This window comes from Phyllobates terribilis, unplaced genomic scaffold (assembly GCF_046119375.1).
Source record: "Phyllobates terribilis strain yellow unplaced genomic scaffold, ASM4611937v1 Scaffold_10__3_contigs__length_209671492, whole genome shotgun sequence".
Taxonomy (NCBI): Eukaryota; Metazoa; Chordata; class Amphibia; order Anura; family Dendrobatidae; genus Phyllobates; species Phyllobates terribilis.
Genome location: NW_027362770.1, coordinates 159744748 through 159766127, shown reverse-complemented (window position 1 = coordinate 159766127; position 21380 = coordinate 159744748). Strand labels below are relative to the sequence as shown.

The window sequence follows — 21380 nt, the reverse complement described above, 5'->3', positions numbered from 1 at the left end:
ATGCAGACGGAGCGGCATACGCCACCTGTCCTCACTATTCTGGCCTAGTCAGAGGGATTCCTGCTGCAAAAGGGGTACCGGCCCCCGATATCTGACTCTGTCACTTCAAGTCTTAGTCAGAGAAGCCCGGAGGTTCAGTGGATCCCACCGGGTAACGGACGGAGCGGAGTCGCCACCCTTACGTTTGTTCTGTGCATAGTCCAGAGGGAGACCCGGCCTTAGTACACGTAGCACACACGGACAGGAGAGGACCTAGTGGGCAAGTACAGGAACACTATGGTGCGGGGGTCCTGATTCATGCACCCGGAGTGTGCTGAACCCCTTCCTGGTGGCCGCAGCGCGCCGTGAGGAGCAAGGAGAAGCCTTGCAGCTGACACCTAACAATGTGAGTAAAGCTTGGAAGACTGCATCCATTGCCTCCGGTCCCTTATTTCAGCGCGACACCACACCGCACCACCCACTACGACTCTCCTGATCCCTCTTCTCTGCCCTGAGGCCCTGCTCCTCCTGTGGGGAGTAGTATCATCTTCTGCTGCCACTACATCCCGGCTCAGAGGACGGGACGCAGCGCTGGTGGAAGATCACCAGAAACCACAGGTGGCATAGTCATCCTAATCCACTCGATTACCACCGTCCCTCCTAGCCCTTATTTTTTGACTGTGACAACCCTGGGCACGGACCGGGCCTAGGCCACGACTGCATCCACACTACACCGGAGGCCCGGTTCCGAGTTCCCTTCATCTCTCAGGGTGGGCTAGCGAGCGGGGAAGGAGAGGCGTCCCCTTCCGACGTCGTCTCTCCTCCACCCGGGCGTCACACCGCTTTCCACCGTCATGGGATAACCCAGTGCTCCGATTGTGTGAAGAACAGGTGCTCCGCCAACAGAGAGGCCATGTTCAATCCATTGCCCCACCATGGAGGGGCAGAGACACAAGATAGTGACCCGGCTGTCCGCCTAGTCAAGGAGTTGCTGACACGAGCTGACTCGTACCCTGATCCAGATGCTCCAGAGGAGACCAAACAGCTGTGGAAGGAGAAGGGCAAGCTATTCATCTATGAAGGGAAGCTGTGTCGAAAGAGCCATCAACTCCCGGACACATGAATTGGTCTGGCAGGTGGTAGTCCCGAGGCGGGATGCGTCGATGGTCTTAGAAGCGTACCAAGATGGAGCGTACCACGATGGAAGAAGTTGGAAGTCCTGCTATGTGAGCGGTTCTACTGGGCTCTCATGAGGAAAGCAATCGAGAGGTGGTGTCGAGAATGCGGACCATGCAACCTGAGGCGAAAAGACCGTGACAGCCAGAGGGCTCCCCTGCAGGCCATCATCACCAAACAGACACTTGAACTGGTAGCCTTGGACCACGTGAAGCTAGCTCCAAGCAGGTCAGGCTATGTCTATGCTCTCACCATCATAGACCACTACTCCCGGTTCCTGGTAGTAGTGCCAGTAAAGGACCATACGGCTCAGACAGCAGCCAAAGCTTTCCAGCAGCACTTTTGCTGCCCGCACAGTTACCCTGACCGTGTGCTTACTAATCAAGGTCCGGCCTTCAAAGTGGAGGTGTTTCAGGAATTCTGCAACCTGTACGGCTGCAAGAAAATCAGGACAACACCTTATCACCCCCAGACCAACGGGTTGTGTGAGAAGATGAACCAGGTGGTGATAGACCTGTTGAAGACGTTGCCCCTGGAAGAACGCAGCCTGTGGCCAGAAAAGCTACCAGATCTGGTGGACCTCTATAACCATATCCCAGTAAACTCTACCAACTGCACACCTGCTTACCTGATGAGAGCAAGACCTGGTAAGCTACCCATAGACCTGGACATGGGAGTCCTAACGCCAGAGACAGCCTCACCAGATGCAGATTGGGATACTGAGCGGAAGCAACAATACCGCAAAGTGCAAGAGAGTGTTGAAAGAAGTCTGTCCCAAGCAAGACAAAGACAAGAGAAGACTTACAATCAACACGCACCTGCTGTTCCATTTTCACCTGGAGAACAGGTCCTTAAGAGGAAGAGGCGACTCCACAAATTGGATGACCAGTGGGAGGTAGAGACGTACACCATCCTACCCTCGAGTCATGATAACTCCAAAGTGTGCCTCATTAGTAAGGATGGAGGAGAAACATCAGCAACAGTTTCAAGAGACCACTTGAAGAAATGTCCCGAGCAACTGCACTACTCTAAAGAAGACCAAGATAGCCCTCAACCCACAAAGGAAGTGGAAGAAATGGTCAGAACAGTACTCGGAGAATTTCCCCGGTCATGGACACAAGTGAACAATGCAATTGTTGTGCCAGTCCTTACCTTTCTCCAACCAGCCCCTCAGGAAGCTGCAGAAGTCCCAGAAGAGTTGGAAGAACAATTGGCCCCGGAGGCAGAAGTTTCATCAACAGCAGACCAGGAGAATCTACCCTCTGCTAACAATGAACCTGTCGTACCCACGGTGAGCCAAAGAATCCGTAGGAAGATGCCCAACCTACCAGTGTCACCTCAAAATACTAGTAATGCAGTCCACACTGAACCCACCACACCAGGGGTAGACACAAGGGATCAGGGTAGAGCAGTGACAGATAGTGTACTCCGTAGATCCACGAGAAGTACAAAAGGTCAGTCCCCAGCCCGTTGGAGAATTTAAACTGCAGAAATTTAAAGTATAAACGTATTTAAATGTTTTATATGTGTGCATTTAACCTGTTTATCCAGTTACCCGAAAGGGATCCAGAGACTTTTAGGTTATGGACAGTGAATAACCAAAGAACTCTCCATTGTAAATAGTTGCACTTATAAAAGTGCCCCCTTGTGACAGACCACTGAACAAAAACCCGTTGGAGGTGGCCGAAGACGTGGTCCACCACTTGGATCATCAATGCCCTGAAGCCACCCCAGGGCCTCCGTGGAGGGTTTTGGACGGGTCCCTCAAATTACACCTTGCGCAGTGGAATGGACACCTGGTTGCAGATTATACTGTAACCTATCAAGGACTGTAATGCTTGTAAATATTCTAATGTACCTTGTTATTGTTATTGTTACCTGTTATTTTGCAAAAATATGTTCAGTCCCTGAGTACTGAAATTAACTAGGGGGAATGTGGCACCCCAAGGGTCTGGTTGCCACAGTGGTATTGCTTCCCTCAAAAGAAGTAATGCCTTGTCTGGAGGCAAGCAGGGGTTTCTTGGACAGGAACACTATACATGCAACACTTTCCTGGTTCTAAGCCAGCAAGGGGAGCTCCTCCCCTTGGCAACTGGATCTGGAGGCGGGGTTAGTTTAGTTTAGTGCTGGAATTGAGTTTAGGACACTGAAGAGAGAGGAGCTAGGGACTGGAGCTGGAGATAGCATGTCCTAGCTGGAGCTACACAGAGAACCGGAGCCCGAGGCTGTGGGGGATTCCAGACCCATACGGGTGAGCACAGCACGTTACACTCAGGGACGTGGGCTACAACACAGCTTCAAGCAGAATAGCCAAAAGAGTATAGTGAGAACGGCAGGCCTACAACTCCACCTGTCCAGGAGAACTCTATGCTTCTTCCCAGACTGACCGGACTCTTATCTCTAGCCAGTACTCCAGTCCAGGCCTGTCTAATTGCTACCAGTAAAGACCCTGGGACTGCACTATATGGACTCTGTGGTTATTTCTGCACCGCGACCCCCTGCACAACCACCATCATCCACACACGCTGCCCTGAAGCTAACTCTTCCTGTGGGGAGTTAAACCACCTTTGCTGCTATACCACCGGCTTCAGAGGACTGTTCCGCAGCGGCGGTCTCTATTAACCGCACTCCACAGGTGGCATAGTTGGACATTATATAACCTATATACATCTACTACCCTTGGATTGACCACCTGGGTCACGGACCGGGTCATCGCCACGGTGACTACAACCCCCAGGATCTACAGGCCCGGCTCTGGGTACCCCACGGCCCAGGGGGCGCGTCACTTACACTGGTTATAGGCTCATTTTACTGATACCAATCATTGGTCACTGTTATGGCTTCCATAATTGAGGAGCTTTGCTTATTGGTGTAGGGGTTTCATATCTTTATCTTGACGAAATGCACAGAAAAAAAACACATTCATGTGTAAGAGGCGCCGCAACTCATGTTTCCCTGTAACTAATTTTTTTTTTATCAGACAAGTGGTAAATGTATATTTTATTTCACATTTATCTCTGAATGATCGTCCAGTGCATTATCCATCTCTAGTCTCTTCAGATCAGTAGGACAGCAAGGAACAACCTGATGAAGAATAATGAAGAAGAAGAACATTTCAGTTGACTTTCTATACAAATATCATGCCAGACTTATAAGTAAGTAGATTATACACAGCCCTATAGGGTATTTGAGTGTGGAGCGGGCAAAAGCATTAACATCTTACAATGGTTATGGAGAGAGTTTTCCAAAGTTGAAAGCTGAGCTGGCGAATGGTTGAATTAGGCAGCAGGACCCCAAAGTGAGGTTGGTGCTTATTGGCCACATGGACGGTCTGACTCCGAGGTCCGAATGTAAAATCTGTCACAGCTCCACCACCCATCATGTGCTTTTATAGTACTTATATGACAGAGATACTATAGGACTCCTCAGGCAGAAGAGTCCAGAGGTGACATTTACCTCTGCACCCCCTGTAGCTCCAGAACAGCAGAATACAGAGGCTGTATCACTTCCCCGAGCCCCATGGTCCAAACACCTTGATGCTTTCTCATTGGTTCAGTGCTCAGGACTCAGGACCATTGTAGGAAACATATTGTGCAGCTCCCTCAAACATTTAAAGTTTCAGCACAGATATGATCTGTACATTACTTATTCTTATGGATACAACCGGCTGATACATATAATAATAATCAAGGTGTAAAGGAAATCAGACTTACATTTAAAAATGAGAAGGAACAATGGGGGAAGCAGGAAGATTAATATCCCCCGAATTATGTTTCCAATTGAAGCTGTTTTCTGTCCTCCGACATCAAGTGTCTCTGTTACTACCTGTATTCAGAAAGAATTAAGGAAAATCAATAAACAGAGCGGAATAAAATGAGTAGGAAATAATAAAGTAATAAAAACTTACAGATCAATGAATAGAAAAACAGTTAAGAGATACTGAAGATAGACAGATATTGTATAATCAGATATATAGATAATAGATAAATAATAGATAGATAGATAATAAGTAGATGATAGATAATAATAATAGATAGATAATAGGTAGATGATATATAGATAATAGGTGTTACGGGTTCGGGTGGTGGAACCTCTGTGCAGCGGTGCAAGGAGGGACCAGAGGGGCGTGACTAAGTATCTACTCGGCCTGACCAAGGTCGCACGGCGGCTCAATCGACTCTGTGAACCAGGGAGGGACCGAGCAGAGGGACCAGGTGCCACTCTGGGACCGACATTGTGTGAGAGCAGGTGACTCCCACGGTTCAGATGGCAGGAACTGACCGGTACACCTGATGAGCACGGCTGGAAGGCTGACGTGTGGTCCGGGTGGATAAGCAGGCTGGTTCGGCAGATAGCCAGACGGGTGCTCCGGGTAGGCAAGCTGGCGGGCACAACAGGTAACTGGCAGGTGCTTCCAGGTAAGCAGGCTGGTGGGCACGGCAAGTAACTGGCAGGTGCTTCTGTGGCACCCCAGGGGTCTGGTTGCCACAGTAATAGAAATATTATGTCTGAGAGCAAGTGGGAGGTTTCTCTGGTCAGGAGCCCTAAGCATGCAACACCGCCCGCCCAGACCTGGGAGGGGAGGAATCTGCCATTATAAACTGGGTCTGGGGCGGGATTAGGTTAGTCAGAGCCTGGAGAGGGAAACTTACAGCAGGAGCTCTGTAGGAGCAGCAGTGAGTGCCAGGGGCTGGAAGCTAGATAGCTCACCCTGGCTGAAGACATTAAGACCGGACACTCAAGTCACCCAAGTCACCGGCCATACGGGTGAGCACCACACAGTATACTCAGGGACGCGGGCTACTTCTACCCGCATACAGCAAGGTAGCCAGGAGAGAGTGCAGATAGACGGGGAGGCCTACAACTCCACCTGGCCAGGGGAGATCCTGCTTGCTCACAGACTGACCAGGCCTCTACTGCTAACCAGTACTCCCGGGAGGGTCTGCCTTATAACACCAGTAAAGACCCTGAACTGCACTGCACGGACTCTGAGTTATTCCTGCTGCGCTCGTGCACCATCACTCCCATCTTCCACACTAACTGCCCTGAGGCTGTACTCCTCCCGTCATCCCATTCTTAGCTGCACACATAACACCGGCCTCAGCGGTCTGCCTTGCAGTGGTGGTCCCCACTGACCGCAATCCACGGGTGGCGTAGTCGGACAATTATAACACTATTAAGATTGCCACTGGTTTGACCGCCCTGGGCACGGACCGGGACATCGCCACGGAGACTACAACCCCCAGCGATCCGGCTCCGGGTATTCCCCACACACACGTGCACGCACGACACAGGCCCAGGGGGCGCGTCACTTCCAGTTAAGCAGGCTGGCGGGCACGGCAGGTAACTGGCAGGTGTTTCCAGGTAAGCAGGCTGGCGGGTACGGCAGGCAGGGGTGGATTAAGAGTAGCAAGGGCCCCGGGCAGTTTAGAAGGTGCGGGCCCCCCCACACACACACACACCTGATGTATCACGTGACATGTCACATGATCCCCTGTGATAGATCATGTGATAGTTCACGTGAAATTAATTTGGCACAATATTAATTATAATAATTTTTTTTAGGCTGTGTGCCCACTATGCGTTTTTTAAGCGTTTCCGCAGCAGCAATTCCGCTGCAGAAACGCTTAAAAATGCTTGGTAAAAGGTCTACCATGGTCCCCAATGATAATCTGCATGTGCTGTGCACATGCTGCGGAAATTTCCGCTGCAGATTATCATTGCGGAAAAATCCGCAGCACTACCAATTATTTTGCGGAAGCGCGGCGCTTTCGCCGCCATTGACTTGCATTGGAACACATGGAATCCGCATCACTGCATCTGTACATGCAGAATCCATGCGTTTCAATGTGCGGATGGTACCCGGGTTTGGAGAAGAGGAGCCTTTCCTCCGGACCCGGGTACCATAGAACCTGTAAAAAAAGAATAAAATAAAAAATAAATATTATACTTACCTTCTGATGGCCCCTGGTGTCTTTATCCGATGCGTCCTGGCTTGCTGGCAGCTTGCGATGGTCTGAAAAGGACCTGCCGTGACGTCATTTAGTCATGTGACGGGTCACGCGACCGCTGACTACGGCAGGCCATCAGAAGGTAATTATATATTTATTTTTTACCATTCTTTACGGTCACACTATATAAATCCATGCCGGTTGCATGGATTTATATAGTGTGACCAAGTTGTCAAGCACTTTCCAAGTGATGCTAAAATCGCTTGGAAAGCGCTTGTCAACCCGCATGCGGAAATGCATGTGAAGAACGCTTCACATCAGCAAGTCCCTGGCAGGAAAAACGCATGTACAATCCGCATGTACAAGCCGCATGTATAATCCACATGCGTTTTTTCTGCCAGGGAAATGCAGAAACGCTCAAAAAAAAATCCGGAGCATTTCTGCATCGTGGGCACATAGCCTTACATTAATTGCATGACTCAATATTGAGAACACGTAGCCATCTATACACAGCAGGAGGCCACACATAGCCATGTACACACAGCAGGAGGCCGCACGTAGCCATCTATACACAGCAGGAGGCCACACGTAGCCATCTATACACAGCAGGAGGCCGCACGGCGCCATCTATACACAGCGGGAGGCCGCACGGCGCCATCTATATACAGCGGGAGGCCGCACGGCACCATCTATACACAGCGGGAGGCCGCACGTCGCCACCTATACACAGCGGGAGGCCGCACGATGCCATCTATACAAAGCAGGAGGCCGCACGGCGCCATCTATACAAAGCGGGAGGCCACACGGCGCCACCTATACACAGCGGGAGGCTGCACGGCGCCATCTATACACAGCAGGAGGCCGCACGGCGCCCCCCCCAGAGACAGCAGGAGGCCGCACGGCTCCATCTATACACAGCGGGAGGCCGCACGATGCCCCCCCCCAGAGACAGCAGGAGGCCGCACGGCACCATCTATACACAGCAGGGGGCCACACGATGCCATCTATACACAGCGGGGGGCCACACAATGCCATCTATACACAGCGGGAGACCACACGGCGCCATCTATACACAGCGGAGGCTGCACGGTGCCATCTATAAGCAGCGGGAGGCTGCACGGCGCCATCTATACACAGCGGGAGGCCGCACGGCGCCCCCCCGAGACAGCAGGAGGCCACACGGCGCCATCTATACTCAGCGGGAGGCCGCACGCAGTCATGCACGCACACAAACATATACAGACATATGCATACATGCATAAACACATTTGAAACACAAAAATACATATAAACAGACATCACACAATGATATCTGCCTGCACACACACACAGACACACACTCACCATTCCCCGGCTCGGCTCCAGTCCTGCTCTTTTCCGGTGCAGCACTGCAGGTCGGGTGCGCAATGCGTGACGTCACTGCTAGGAGACACGGCCGTGCACAGGGCCGTTTCTCCTAGCAGTGACGCGGCCGGGCCAGCACAGGGAAGTTAACTGCTGCAGTGCGCCGCTGCTGGGGGAGAGGTTCGGGGCCCCCCCTGCCACTGTCTGCCGGTATGTGCCGCGGCGCCTCACATATAATGAGGACAATCTGGCCAGGCAATAGACACCCCGGAGCCCCGGGCCCCCTGTGAGCACCAGCAGCAACAGCAAGGAGAGCAGCATATGCCAGACCAGGACCGTGGCGGTAAGGGGGGCGGAGTCTCTGCCTGGCCGGAGGCAGAGACTCCGATGCTACAGTACCCCCCCTTTATGCCCCCTCTTCTTAAGGCCCTCAAGAATTTTTTTAAGAAGATGAGGGGCATTAAAGTTCTCCCTGGGCTCCCAAGACCTCTCCTCTGGGCCAAACCCTTTCCAATCCACAAGAAAAAAAGTTTTTCCTCTTACCCTCTTGGTGGCCAAAATGTTCTCTACCTCGTAGATGTCCTCAGCGGAGACCGGAGCAGGGGTGGTACCTGGATTGTCAGAGAAGGAATTAAGGACAACTGATTTGAGGAGAGATACGTGGAAGGAGTTAGGGATCCGTAAGGTGGCCGGAAGTTTTAGCTTGTAGGCCACAGGATTGATTAGGTTCAGAACCTCGAACGGACTGATGAACTGTGGATCCAACTTGTATGATGGAATTTTGAGACGAACATATTTGGAGGAGAGCCAGACCTTGTCTGCAGACGGAATTGAGGTGAATCCAAATGTCTCTTATTAGCATGTCTCTTCATCCGCTCGGAGGACTGAAGAAGTGTGGACCTGGTGTCTTCCCAAATGGCTGAAAATTCGCTGACCAGAAACTCCGCGGCAGGATTGTCCAGTGAAGAAGAGACGGGAAACGGAATCCGGGGGTGTTGACCTTAGACCACAAAGAAAGGGGATTTGGAAGAAGACTCGCTCTCATGGTTGTTATGATGAGCGTTGACGAAGTGCCGAAGGAAGCTGGTAAGGACCTGGTTGATACGTTCCACTTGACCATTGGACTGAGGATGATAAGCAGAGGAGAAATCCAAGGTGACATCCAGCAGCTTACATGTAGCTCTCCAGAAGCGCAAAGTGAACTGGACCCCGCGATCAGACACAATGTGAAGGGGTAGGCCGTGGAGACGAAAGACGTGATGGATGAAGTCCTTAGCCAGCACAGATGCAGACGGGAGGCCAGGTAGAGGGATGAAGTGGGCCATTTTAGAAAAGCGGTCAGCGAGCACCCAAATGACAGAAATAGGGAGATCTGTAATGAAGTCCATAGCAATGTGTTGCCACGGAGTGGAAGGTACGGGAAGGGGAAGGAACCGGCCGGCTGGAAGGTGCCTGGGAACCTTGTTACGGGCACAGAAGAACAAGCCGCGACGAAGTCTGCAACATCCTTGCATAAGGAAGGCCACCAGTAATGCCGGGTGATGAGCAGGAAGGTTTTCCTCTGGCCAGCATGGCTAGCTAGTTTGGACTAATGGCCCCAGACTAGAATCTTCTTGCGATCCAGAACCGCCACAAAGGTCTTACCAGGTGGAAGATGAGCCAGGTCAATTGGAGCCACAGTCATTACTTTGGAGGGGTCAATTATATATAAGGGTTCCTCCTCTTGGTTGGAAGACAGGAATGAGCGGGATAGAGAGTCAGCTTTGATGTTCTTGTCTGCCGGGCGGTAATGGAGGGTGAAGCAGAATCGGGCAAAGAATAGAGACCACCTGGTCTGGGGCTGATTTAGTCTCTGGGCGTTCTGCAGATAAGTGAGGCTTTTGTGGTCAGTGTAGATGACCACCGGGTGAAGAACCCCCTCCAGCAAGTAGCGCCACTCCTCCAGCGCTAATTTTATGGCCAACAGCTGCTATGGAGTAGTTGCGCTCGGACGAGGAGAAAAGCTTGGAGAAGAAGCCGCAGGTTACCATTCTCCCAGACGAGGACTTCTGGGCGAGCACTGCTCCGGCTCCGGAGGAGGATGCATCAACTTCCAGGAAGAACTGCTTGCTGCAATCCGGACTATGCAACACAGGAGTGGAGGAGAAGGCTTGTTTAAGGGAGACAAAGGCCTCCTCCACTTCGGAAGTCCATTCCCTGGGATTTGCTCCTTTACTGGTGAGCGTGGAGATGGGAGCAGTCCGGGAGGAGAAATGGGCAATAAAGAGGCGGTAATAATTTGCGAAGCCCAGGAATCTCTGAATTGCCTTCAACCCCTCCGGTCGAGGCCACTTTAAGACGACAGAGACCTTCTCGGGATCCATCCGCAGACCAGTCTCGGAGATGATATAACCCAGGAACGGTAGAGATGTTTGCTCAAAGAGGCATTTCTCGTATTTAGTGTATAGGCGATTCTGCCGGAGCCTTTGCAGAACCTGACGAACATCCCTCCGGTGTGAGGGTAGATCCGGAGAGAAAACCAAGATGTCGTCCAGGTAAACCACCACGCAAGAATACAGGAGATCACGGAAGATGTCGTTAACCAGCTCCTGGAAGACGGCTGGAGCATTACAGAGACCAAAAGGCATAACGCGTTATTCGTAGTGACCGTCCCGGGTGTTGAATGCCATCTTCCATTCGTCTCCCTGGCGGATCCGGACCAAGTTGTACGCCCCACGAAGATCAAGCTTGGTGAAGATCTTCGCACCTTTAAGTTGGTCGAACAGCTCCGAGATGAGAGGCAGGGGGTACTTATTTTTTATGGTAATCTGGTTAAAACCCCTGTAATCAATACAGGGGCATAGAGAGCCGTCTTTCTTCTTAACGAAGAAGAATCCTGCTCCAGCCGGAGAGGTGGATTTCTGGATAAATCCCCTAGCAAGATTCTCCTCAATGTATTCAGACATGGCCCGGGTCTCGGCCAGCGACAAGGGGTAGATACGCCTGCGGGGAGGAGAAGCACCAGGTACCAGGTTGATGGGGCAATCATATGGCCTATGAGGTGGTAGAGTCTTTGCTTCCTTCTTGTCGAAGACGTCCGCATAGGACCAGAAGGGTGCCAGAAGACCAGGTAGATTAGCCGGAGTAGACGGAGGTCGCGCTGGACGAACCGGAACCAGACAGGACTTATGGCATTCCTGTCCACAACGGAGCACTTCACCGGATCTCCAGTTCAGGACGGGTTCATGTTTTTGTAACCAGGGTAGACCAAGCAAGAGGGAATGAGAGAGACCGGACAGCACATGAAAGGAGATCTTCTCCGAGTGCAGCATTCCCACCTGAAGGGTTACAGCGAGCACTAAAATGCTCGGGTATTCGTTGCTCGGGTCGAGCAAATTGGAATACTCGGGTGCTCGACCTGAGCAACGAGCCCAATGTAAGTCTATGGGAAACTCGAGCATTTTTCAGGCAGCTCCCCTCGGCGGTCTGCAGAGGGCCTAAAAATTGCCCAAATCAATGGGAACAGTGCTCAAATGACATGGGAACAGCATGGGGAAGACCCCTGGAAGCATTTCTGACTCCCAGGTCACTGCTGTCAACAATGTTGTCAGAGGTATTACGCCACTTTTACGGACTCACAATAAAACATACAAAAACGAAACCAAAATGGATTTTCCTGGGAAATATGTTAAGGAACATCCTTTCCATGACATGTACAATGTATATAAAGCAAAATAAATAATCGAAAACAAAAATACTCCTCCACACCTTGGGCTATGTTCACACGTAGCGTTTTTGATGCGTTTTTGCACTTTTGCATTGCTTTCAACCAAGACAAATGCATTCACCAGGAAATGTCATTTTAACATTTTACAACCTTATCTGGCCATGTGGTGTGTGACACATCATCAGACACATGCATACAGTGCTGAAAAGACATGGGAACAGCATGGGGAAGACCTCTGGAAGCATCTCTGACTCCCAGGTCACTGCCTAAAAGTGTGCCCATCATAAATGATCCTTGGTGCATGCGAAGATGCCTCCCGCCATTTACCTGTCATTGCAGACTTGAACAATCACCGTCCACGTCCTTGTCCCACTGCAGTGTTCAGTTGTCCCTATCCCATTCCTTGGAATGCAAGCACAAGTATACAGCCACCCACCCACCCACAGGCCGCAACACTAAACTGCCAGATTTCTGGGCAGCTTTTTGCACTTGAAATATGGCCTTTTAAGATCGTGGAGGTGGAAGCTTTTCACAACCTCATGCCGGCAGCGGCCGGGTGTCCATACTCGGTCCCCAGCCGCCACTATATTTCCCGGTATCGCCTACGCCTTCCACAAGCACGGGTCCCACAACATTACCTGTGCCCTCTCCAGTGCACTTACTGGGAAGGACCGCCTAATCACAAACACGTGGACAGGTGAAAGTGGCCAGGGACGGTACGGAGCTTTTTTTGCTGAGAGTTGTATTTAGCTCGGTGAAAGGACTGGCATAGCTGCTTGCACTTGAAATATGGCCTTTTAGGCTCATGGAGGCGGAAGCTTTCCGCAACCACATTCCTCATACCTCGTGACCATACTCGGTCCCCAGCCATCACTATTTCTCCCGGTGTTGTCTCCGTCTTCTACAAGCGCGGGTTCCTGAACATTACTGCTGGTACTTTTCTGTGGGAATTTGCTTGCCTCCTACCAGCCTGGAATATTTCCAGCAAACTATGGTACAACGCCATGGTATTAGCACTGCCCCCAGTACCAGTAGCAAAGCCATCCCCAATTTCCTTCTCAGGAATTTTATTTGGTAGACTGAGTGGCTGCCCAAATACATTTTCTCACAAAGGAGCTGAAGATAGAGTGGCAGTAGGTGCAAGTTTCTACAGCCTGTTAGATATTAGAGGGTGAACGGCAGCACATTGGATCAGTTGTTAGCACTGAAGACTTGTAACGCTGGGATCCTGGGTTCAAATCCCAGCAAGGACAACATCTGCAAGGACTTTGTATGTTCTCCCCGTGTTTGCGTGTGTTTACTCTTCAGTAAAAAAGCAGCCATAGAGTGTCCGGGAATATTCCCACACACTTTTCTTAGCCAGGACTGCTTCTCGGCAGATTTGTACGGTCCCACCAGAGAATGCTCTGGTGTGCCTTGGCTTCTACCTCAGGAGAGTTCATGATATCGCTAACTTTGCAGCTGCTATGGGGCTCTTGAGCGGGGGAGAAAGGTTAGCCCTCAGAATCAAATCCTCTGGTGGGCACAATGTTTTTCAATCTGAAACAGCTTCTCAGTGGGAGTTGTATTTCACCACAGCCATATTCTTTAGCTCGGTGAAAGGACTGGCATAGAGGGAAACCGTATCTACCCCGGCTGTCATTTCTCCGTCACCAGGTTCTGGCCATTGTCACACACGACCATGCCTGGCTGTATGTTCAGCAGTGAGAGCCACAGATCAGGCTTCTGTGTTACAGCTTTCAACAACTCTGCAGCGCTGGGCGGTTTGTCACCTAAGCATTAAGCATGTTATCTTCAGCACAGCCTGTTGCCGCTTGGCCAAGGCAGTGCTGCAGTGCTGTCAGCTTGTGACTGATGTGGTCATTTCAGAGATGGAGGAGGAGGTGCATGAGCTGAACAATGTGATTACATCGTTGTTAAATTGGTGATGCTGTTTTTTTATACTAAAGAAAGATCCTGTTGTTTTTTGTTTTTTTTTACGTTTTTTTTTGCGACAAATGCATTCACCGGGAAATGTCATTTTAACATTTTACAACCTTATCGGGCAATGTGGTGTGTGACACATCATCAAACACTTCCTGTTTTATTTATGATGGAGGGACTCTGAAAGTCATAAAGCCTATTTTTATAGGGACATCAGACGGCCTTTACTATTCTTAAAAGGCCAGCAGTCGTCCCTAACTATTGTTAGAGAGCCATCACCCGGTTATGCTTTGTTGTTCCCATTATTAACAAGTGGGTCTCCTATACTGTTATTGCATATCCAGTGACTGCAAGGGCTGCATTTAAACGCAACCCAATACCCCTTTGAAGAGACATAGAGGAGGGTCTCAGTAAAAAAAATGTTCCCATTATAAAGGACCGGGTCTCCTATAGTGGTAATGCCCATACTGTGACTGCAAGGGCTGCCAAAATTTGGGAAAAACCGCACTAAGAATTTAAAGACACATAGAGCAGGGCCACAGTAACAAGGTACGACATGTTCCCATTAGAAAGGAGAGGGTCTGCTGTACAGTTATAGGGTATGCAGTGAGTCCAACGGCTGACAATTTTAGGAAAAACGCCACTAAGAATTTAAAGACACATAGAGCAGGGCCACAGTAACGACAAATTCCCATTCGAAAGGATAGAGTCTCCCATAGTGTTGGCCTATGCAATGAATGCAAAGGCTGCCAAAAATTTGGAGGCACTTTAATGCCCCTTGAAAGAGATGTGGAGGAGGGCCTCATAAAAAAATGTTCTCATTAGAAAGGAGCGGGCCTCCTATACTTGTAATGCCTATGCACTAAGTGTATGGGCTGACAAACATTTACCCCTGGGGGGTATACATGAACATACTGTCTAAAAAATTTTTTTTTACGGGCATCATAAACACCCTTTAAAAAAATTATGTGGGTGTTGCATCACGGACCACGGTCACCCTGGTGATATGGTGGTGGAGGATGAGGAGAAGGAGGAGGACAAGAGCAAATAGCCAAAATAAGGAAGCGTAAACCCATGTGTGGGTGTGAAAAGGTGCATGGGAATGCACCTCCCAAGAAAAGACACTGGATTGGAGTTTATGTTACGCTGCTATCATTCAGTGGTGTTGAGAAGTCTGGCCCAATCCAGCCCTTGTTCATTTTTATAAGAGTCAGCCTGTCAGCATTTTTAGTTGACAGGCGGATGCGCTTATCAGTTATAATTCCACCAGCTGCACTAAAAACCCGCTCTGATAAAACGCTGGTGGCTGGGCAGGCCAGGACCTCCAAGGCATAGAGAGCCAGTTCATTCCACGTATCCAGCTTGGATATCCAATAATTAGAAGGCACAGCGGAATCACGGAGGACGTTGGTATGGTCGGCAAGGTACTCCCTCAGCATCTTCCCAAACTTTGCACTCCTTGTGAGAGTACCCCGCGCCTCAGGGCCTGAGAAAACTCTACCAGAACTTCCCCTGCCTCTGCTGGATTGAAGTTGTGTCTCTCTTGCCTGTACTCCTTGGTTGTCCAATGAAGTGTGTCCTCTGTTGCCAGCGTTTTCAGATGGGAATTTTTTTAATAGTTCCACAACAAGGGCCTTCTGGTACAGCCCCATTTGGTAGACCTGTCCGCCTCAGGAATAAGAGATATAAAGTTCTCCTTGTAGAGTGGGTCTAGAAGTGTCACCAACCAGTAACGACTGTCACCCAAAATATTGAGAACGCGAGGGTCATGGGAAAGGCAGCGTAACATAAACTCAGCCATGCGTGCCAGACTGGTAACGGGCAAGACTTCCGTGTCCTCACCAAGAGGATGACTGACCATGTTCTCCTCCTCCTCCTCTATGTCCTCTGGCCATCCACGCTGAACAGACGGTATGACACCTGTGCAGATAGTACCGTCTATAGTGCATGAAACTAGCTCCTGTCCTTCTTCCTCCTCCTCCTCTTCCTCATTGTCACCCAATCCACGTTGGGATGAGATGAGGCTTGGCTGTGTGTAATCACCCTGTATGGTTCCTTGCTCCATCTCATCGTGCTCCGCCTGCAATGCATCCTCTTTGATTGTGAGCAGAGAGCGTTTCAGAAGACAGAGAAGCAGGATGGTGACGCTAATTATGGTGTCATCGCCACTCACCATTTTGGTGGAGTCCTCAAAGTTTTTGAGGACGGTACATATGTCTGACATCCATGTCCACTCCTGAGGTCTTATGTGTGGAGTCTGAACTGAATACCGATGGCCTTGTTGATGCTGGTACTCAACAACTGCCCTCTTCTGCTCACAAATCCTTCCCAAAATCTGCAGTGTAGAGTTCCAACGCGTGGGGACATCACACACTAGTCTGAGAGCTGGAAGCAGCAAATGCTGCTGAAACACTGCAAGGGCGGTGGAAGCTGTAGCTGACTTTCTAAAATGGCCACACAGGCGGTGTACTTTAACAAGCAGATCCGACAGCTCCGGGTAGGATTTGAGAAACCGCTGAACCACGAGGTTAAGCACATGGGCCAGGCATGGTACATGTGTGAGCTCGCCTCGCCTCAGAGCCGCCACCAGGTTCCGGCCATCGTCACACACGACCATGCCTGACTGTAGGTTCAGCGGTGTGAGCCACAGATCTGCCTGCTCTTTCAGAGCTGTCCACAACTCTTCAGCATTGTGCACTTTTTCACCTAAGGCAGTGCTTCCAGCTTGTGACTGATGTGGTCATTTCGGAGATGGAGGCTGAGGAGGATGAGGTGCAAGAGCTGTAGACCGTGGGGGAAACCCTGATTGACCTAGGGCCCACTATCCTTGGCGTCGGGAGGACGTATTCCGTCCCAAGGTCCGACTGGGTCCCGGCTTCCACTATGTTAACCCAGTGTGCCGTCAGCGAGATGTACCGTCCCTGCCCACAAGCACTTGTCCACGTGTCTGTGGTTAGGTAGACTTTACCGGTAACTGCGTTGTTGAGAGCACGGCTAATGTTTTGGGACACGTGCTTGTGTAATGCGGGGACGGCACACCGAGAGAAATAGTGGCGGCTGGGGACCGAGTACCGAGGGATGGCCGCCGCCATCAGGTTGCGGAATGCTTCCATCTCCCCGAGCCTAAAAGGCAACATTTCAAGTGCAAGCAGTCGTGAAATGTGAGAATTTAGTAGTGCGGCCTGTAGGGCGTTGGCTGCATATTTGCGCTTGCGTTCCAAGGACTGGGGTATGGACAAGTGAACGCTGCGCTGGGACAAGGACATGACCGTGCTTCATGATACTGCTACTTGAGAGTGTGCAACGACAGGTGCAGGGCAGGAGGCATCTTCGCATGCACCATGGACAGGGGATTGGCTTGCATGCACAACAGCGGAAGAATCAATGGTTTCACCCGCAGACACTGTTCCTGGACCCTGGGGTTCGGCTCACAAAGTCGGGTGCTTTGTTGCCATGTGCCTGATCATGCTGGTGGTGGTCAGGCTGGTTGTTTTGCCACCCCTGCTGATGCTGGCTTGGCAGGTGTTGAAAATGGCCTTTTTGGGGTTATCGGCAGAGTCTTTAAAAAACAACCAGACTCGGGAAGGCCTAACAGTTGCACTGGCAACTTCCTTCGTGTTGGTGTTACGGGGAACGGTTGCCTGCCTTCTGTCTGCGGCTACCACACTGCTTCTTCCTGCCTGTTGGGGTGCTCTGCCTCCTTCCCCCTGTGTGCTGCTGTCCTCGCTCTGCATGTCCTCCTGCCAGGTTGGGTCAGTTACTCTATCATCCACCACCTCGTCTTCCACTTCCGCATCCTGGTCCTCCTCCTGACTTTCTGCCAATTGTGTCTCATCATCGTCCAGCTCTTGTGACACTTTCCCACCGTCGCCTTCGTGTGACCGTGGCTGCTCAAATATTTGGGCATCGCTACACGTGATCTCCTCTTGCCCCGCTTCAAGTGGACCGGGCGAGAGGCCCAAATCTATAAATGGAAAAGTGAACAGCTCTTCAGAGTGTCCAAGTGTGAGATCAGTTGTCTCTGGGTACTCGGCATGGTGGGAGGAAGGAGGATCAGGGTGAGGAATATGCGGTCCAGACTCACGGCTACTGAGACTTGACCGTGTGGAAGACAGGGTGGTGGTGGTGGTGGCTAAGTGACTGGAAGCATTATCCGCTATCTAACCAACAACCTTTTGACACTGCTCTGGGTTCAATAGTGCTGTGCTGCGGTCCCCTAGTAATTGGGACAGGAAGGTCAGGCGAGAAGATGTGGGTGTTTGTTGTGGCACAATTTCGGCTTGCCCACGGCCTTGTCCTCGGCCTCTGCATGCACCATTACCATCACGTCCAGTTCCCCGTCCCTTGCCACGTGCCTTGCCCAGTTTAAATCGAGGACAGTATCTTCCACGCTCACTATAAATGACTGAGTTTGGAATGAACTTATATGTGGTCCGTGTGATGGAGAAAACAGAGTTTTAAATACCTGGCCTGTAGGTAAGTAGTTTGACCAGCAAACTGCTGTGAATTGCTTCACTGACACACTAAAGTAAATTTTTAATGGAGGCCAAAAATGGCAGTATTTTCTGAAAACGTATATGTAATCCGTGTGACGGAGAAAACACAGTTTTAAATACCTGGCCTGTAGGTAACTGTTTTGAACAGCAAACCAGTGTCAAAAACTTTGCCGACACACTGAATTTTTTTTTTAATGGAGGCTAGAAATGGCAGTATTTTCTGAAAACGTATATGTGATCCATGTGACGGAGAAAACACAGTTTTAAATAGATGGATTTTTAGCGCTGTAATATAGAAAGGACCTGGCTGTATTCTGCAGTGCCAGCAAGCAAATGGCGCAGAAAAATGGTGTTCTCTGGATTGCTTTTTAAGCAAATAATGAGGATTAAGATGCAAAAAAAATTATTCCTGGCCCCTGAGACCTGGGCCTATGTATACAAATATGTAACAGCAGCAGAAGGCAGAACTGGAATGGAGCCTCTTGTGCACTGCAGTCTGCTGTATACGCTGCCTGCCTGCCTATATACACTGCCTGCCTGGTATCTCTGCAGATGGATTAGTTAGTCCTCAAAAGGACTGTTTGTTAAGATGGTATGTGTAATGTACGTTTTTTCTCCCTACACTATCTAATGCACAAGCAAATCTCTCCCTGACGCAGCAGCACCTCTCCCTACACAAGCAAATGGAGCAGAAAAACGGTGTTCTCTGGATTGCTTTTTAAGCAAATAATGAGGATTAAGATCCAAAGAAAAGTATTCCTGGCCCCTGAGACCTGGGCCTTTGTATACAAATATGTAACAGCAGCAGAAGGCAGAATTGGAATGGAGTCTCTTGTGCTATATGCACTGCAGTCTGCTATATACCCTGCCTGCCTATATACACGGCCTGCCTGATATCTCTGCAGATGGATTAGTCCTCAGAAGGACTGTTTGTTAAGATGGATATGTGTAATGTACATGTTTTCTCCCTACACTACCTAATACACAAGCAAATCTCTCCCTAGTTCAGCAACAGCACCTCTCCCTACACTGTCTGATCCGGAGTGCCTGTGACGAGCATGGCGGCGTCAGGTCTGATAAAGACCTGATGACGCTGTGCGGCCAGCCAATCACTGTAATGCCCACAATCAACATGGCTACGGCATTACAGTGCATGGCAGGCAATCCCTGCATGTTCATTGGCTCTCTAAAGAGCGCCAAACATGCAGGGAGGGAACCCGAGTTCCCGCCCGAGCAACCCGGAAATACTCGCCAAGAGCTGAGCTTGTCGAACACCATGATGCTCTGGTGAGTACCAAGTAGTGGCAAGCACGTTCGCTCATCACTAGTTACAGGTTCAGTGATGAGCAAGATGGTCTCCGGAAGAAGCCTCCCACCCACGAAGGCAACCGCCAGCGGTTCAGCAAGACATACAGCAGGGATCTGATACCGCTCCACAACCGCCTGTTGAATGAGATTCCCAGCGGCACCGGAATCCAGATAGGCAGTTTCAAAGAAGCGGGTCTCTCCACTAGAAATAGAAACAGACAGATTCAAGGACGGGGAGGATTTACTTTTGCCTAGGACGACCTCTTTGAGTGGTCCTAGACACTGGAGTTTCCCGGCCTCACCGGGCAGGAACGGCTCAGGTGCTCTTTACTGCCACAGTAGAAGCAATTCCCCTCAGTTCGGATTGTCTCCTGGCGAGAGTTGACCACCTTGGTTTGGTCAATCTGCATGGGCTCAGGCGAGCATGCCCGGGGAATGGCTGGTTGAGAGGCGGGCTTTTGAAATACAGGAGCGAGACGAGGAAATCTTCTCTCCCGGGTAAACTCCTTAACACGCTCCAGAAAACGGATGTCAATCCAGGTAGAAAATGACATCAGGTCGTCCAGTGTAGAAGGGATGTCACGACCGGCTAGCTTGTCCTTGATCCATCCGGAAAGACCCTCCCAAAAGGTGGACACCAGGGCCTCGTTGTTCCAGGCAAGCTCAGATGCGAGGGTACGGAAACGTATGGCATACTGGCCTACGGTGAGACTTCCTTGGCGGAGACGGAGAAATGAGGAGGTAGTAGAAGTTTTTCGTCCGGGCTCATCGAAGACCTTCCAGAAGGCAGCGAGGAAAGCCGGAAGATCGAACACCAGGGGTCCCCACTTTCCCACAGAGGGTTTAGCCATGCCAATGCCTCCCCGGTGAGGTGAGACATGATGAACGCCACCTTGGCCCGGTCGGAGGATGGGAACTGATGTGCCAGAAGTTCAAAGTGCAGCGTACACTCATTTAGAAAGCCCCGACATAAGACGGGGTCACCACCAAAATGTGGAGGCGCAGAGAGCCGGGGTCCAGAGCCAGATACCATAGCGCCAGTAGATTGTGGTGCTGCCGGAGCGGGTGCCGCTCGGCTAGAAGAGGACACGGACGGATTGGACAGTGTGTCCAGGCGGGAGTTAACAGTCCGTAGATAGGACAGGTCAGAGAGTGAAGGAGCCTGGGGGCCACCGGGTTCCAAGGCCTGTGCAAACTGTTACGGATCCGGTGGTGGAACCTCTGTGCTGCGGTGCAAGGAAGGACCAGAAGGGCAGGACTAAGTATCTACTCGGCCTGACCAAGGTCGCACGGCGGCTCAATTGACTCTGTGAACCAGGGAGGGACCGAGCAGAGGGACTAGGTGCCACTCTGGGACCGACCTTGTGTGAGACCACGTAACTCCCACGGGTCAGATGGCAGGAACTGACCGGTACACCTGATGAGCACGGCTGGAAGGCTGACGGGTAGTCCGGGTGGATAAGCAGGCTGGTTCGGCAGATAGCTAGACGGGTGCTC

The 21380-nt window shown here is 50.8% G+C and overlaps 1 protein-coding gene across 1 annotated transcript in view; it reads right to left on the bottom strand.

The window, feature by feature from the left end:
- LOC141164589 (uncharacterized) overlaps positions 1 to 21380 on the bottom strand; it is a 234843-nt gene that overhangs the window by 115565 nt on the left and 97898 nt on the right. Inside the window, exon 4 of the mRNA XM_073650000.1 lies at positions 4869 to 4980. Within this exon, the coding sequence (XP_073506101.1) occupies positions 4869 to 4980 (112 nt within the window). The remainder of the gene's footprint in view (positions 1 to 4868; positions 4981 to 21380) is intronic.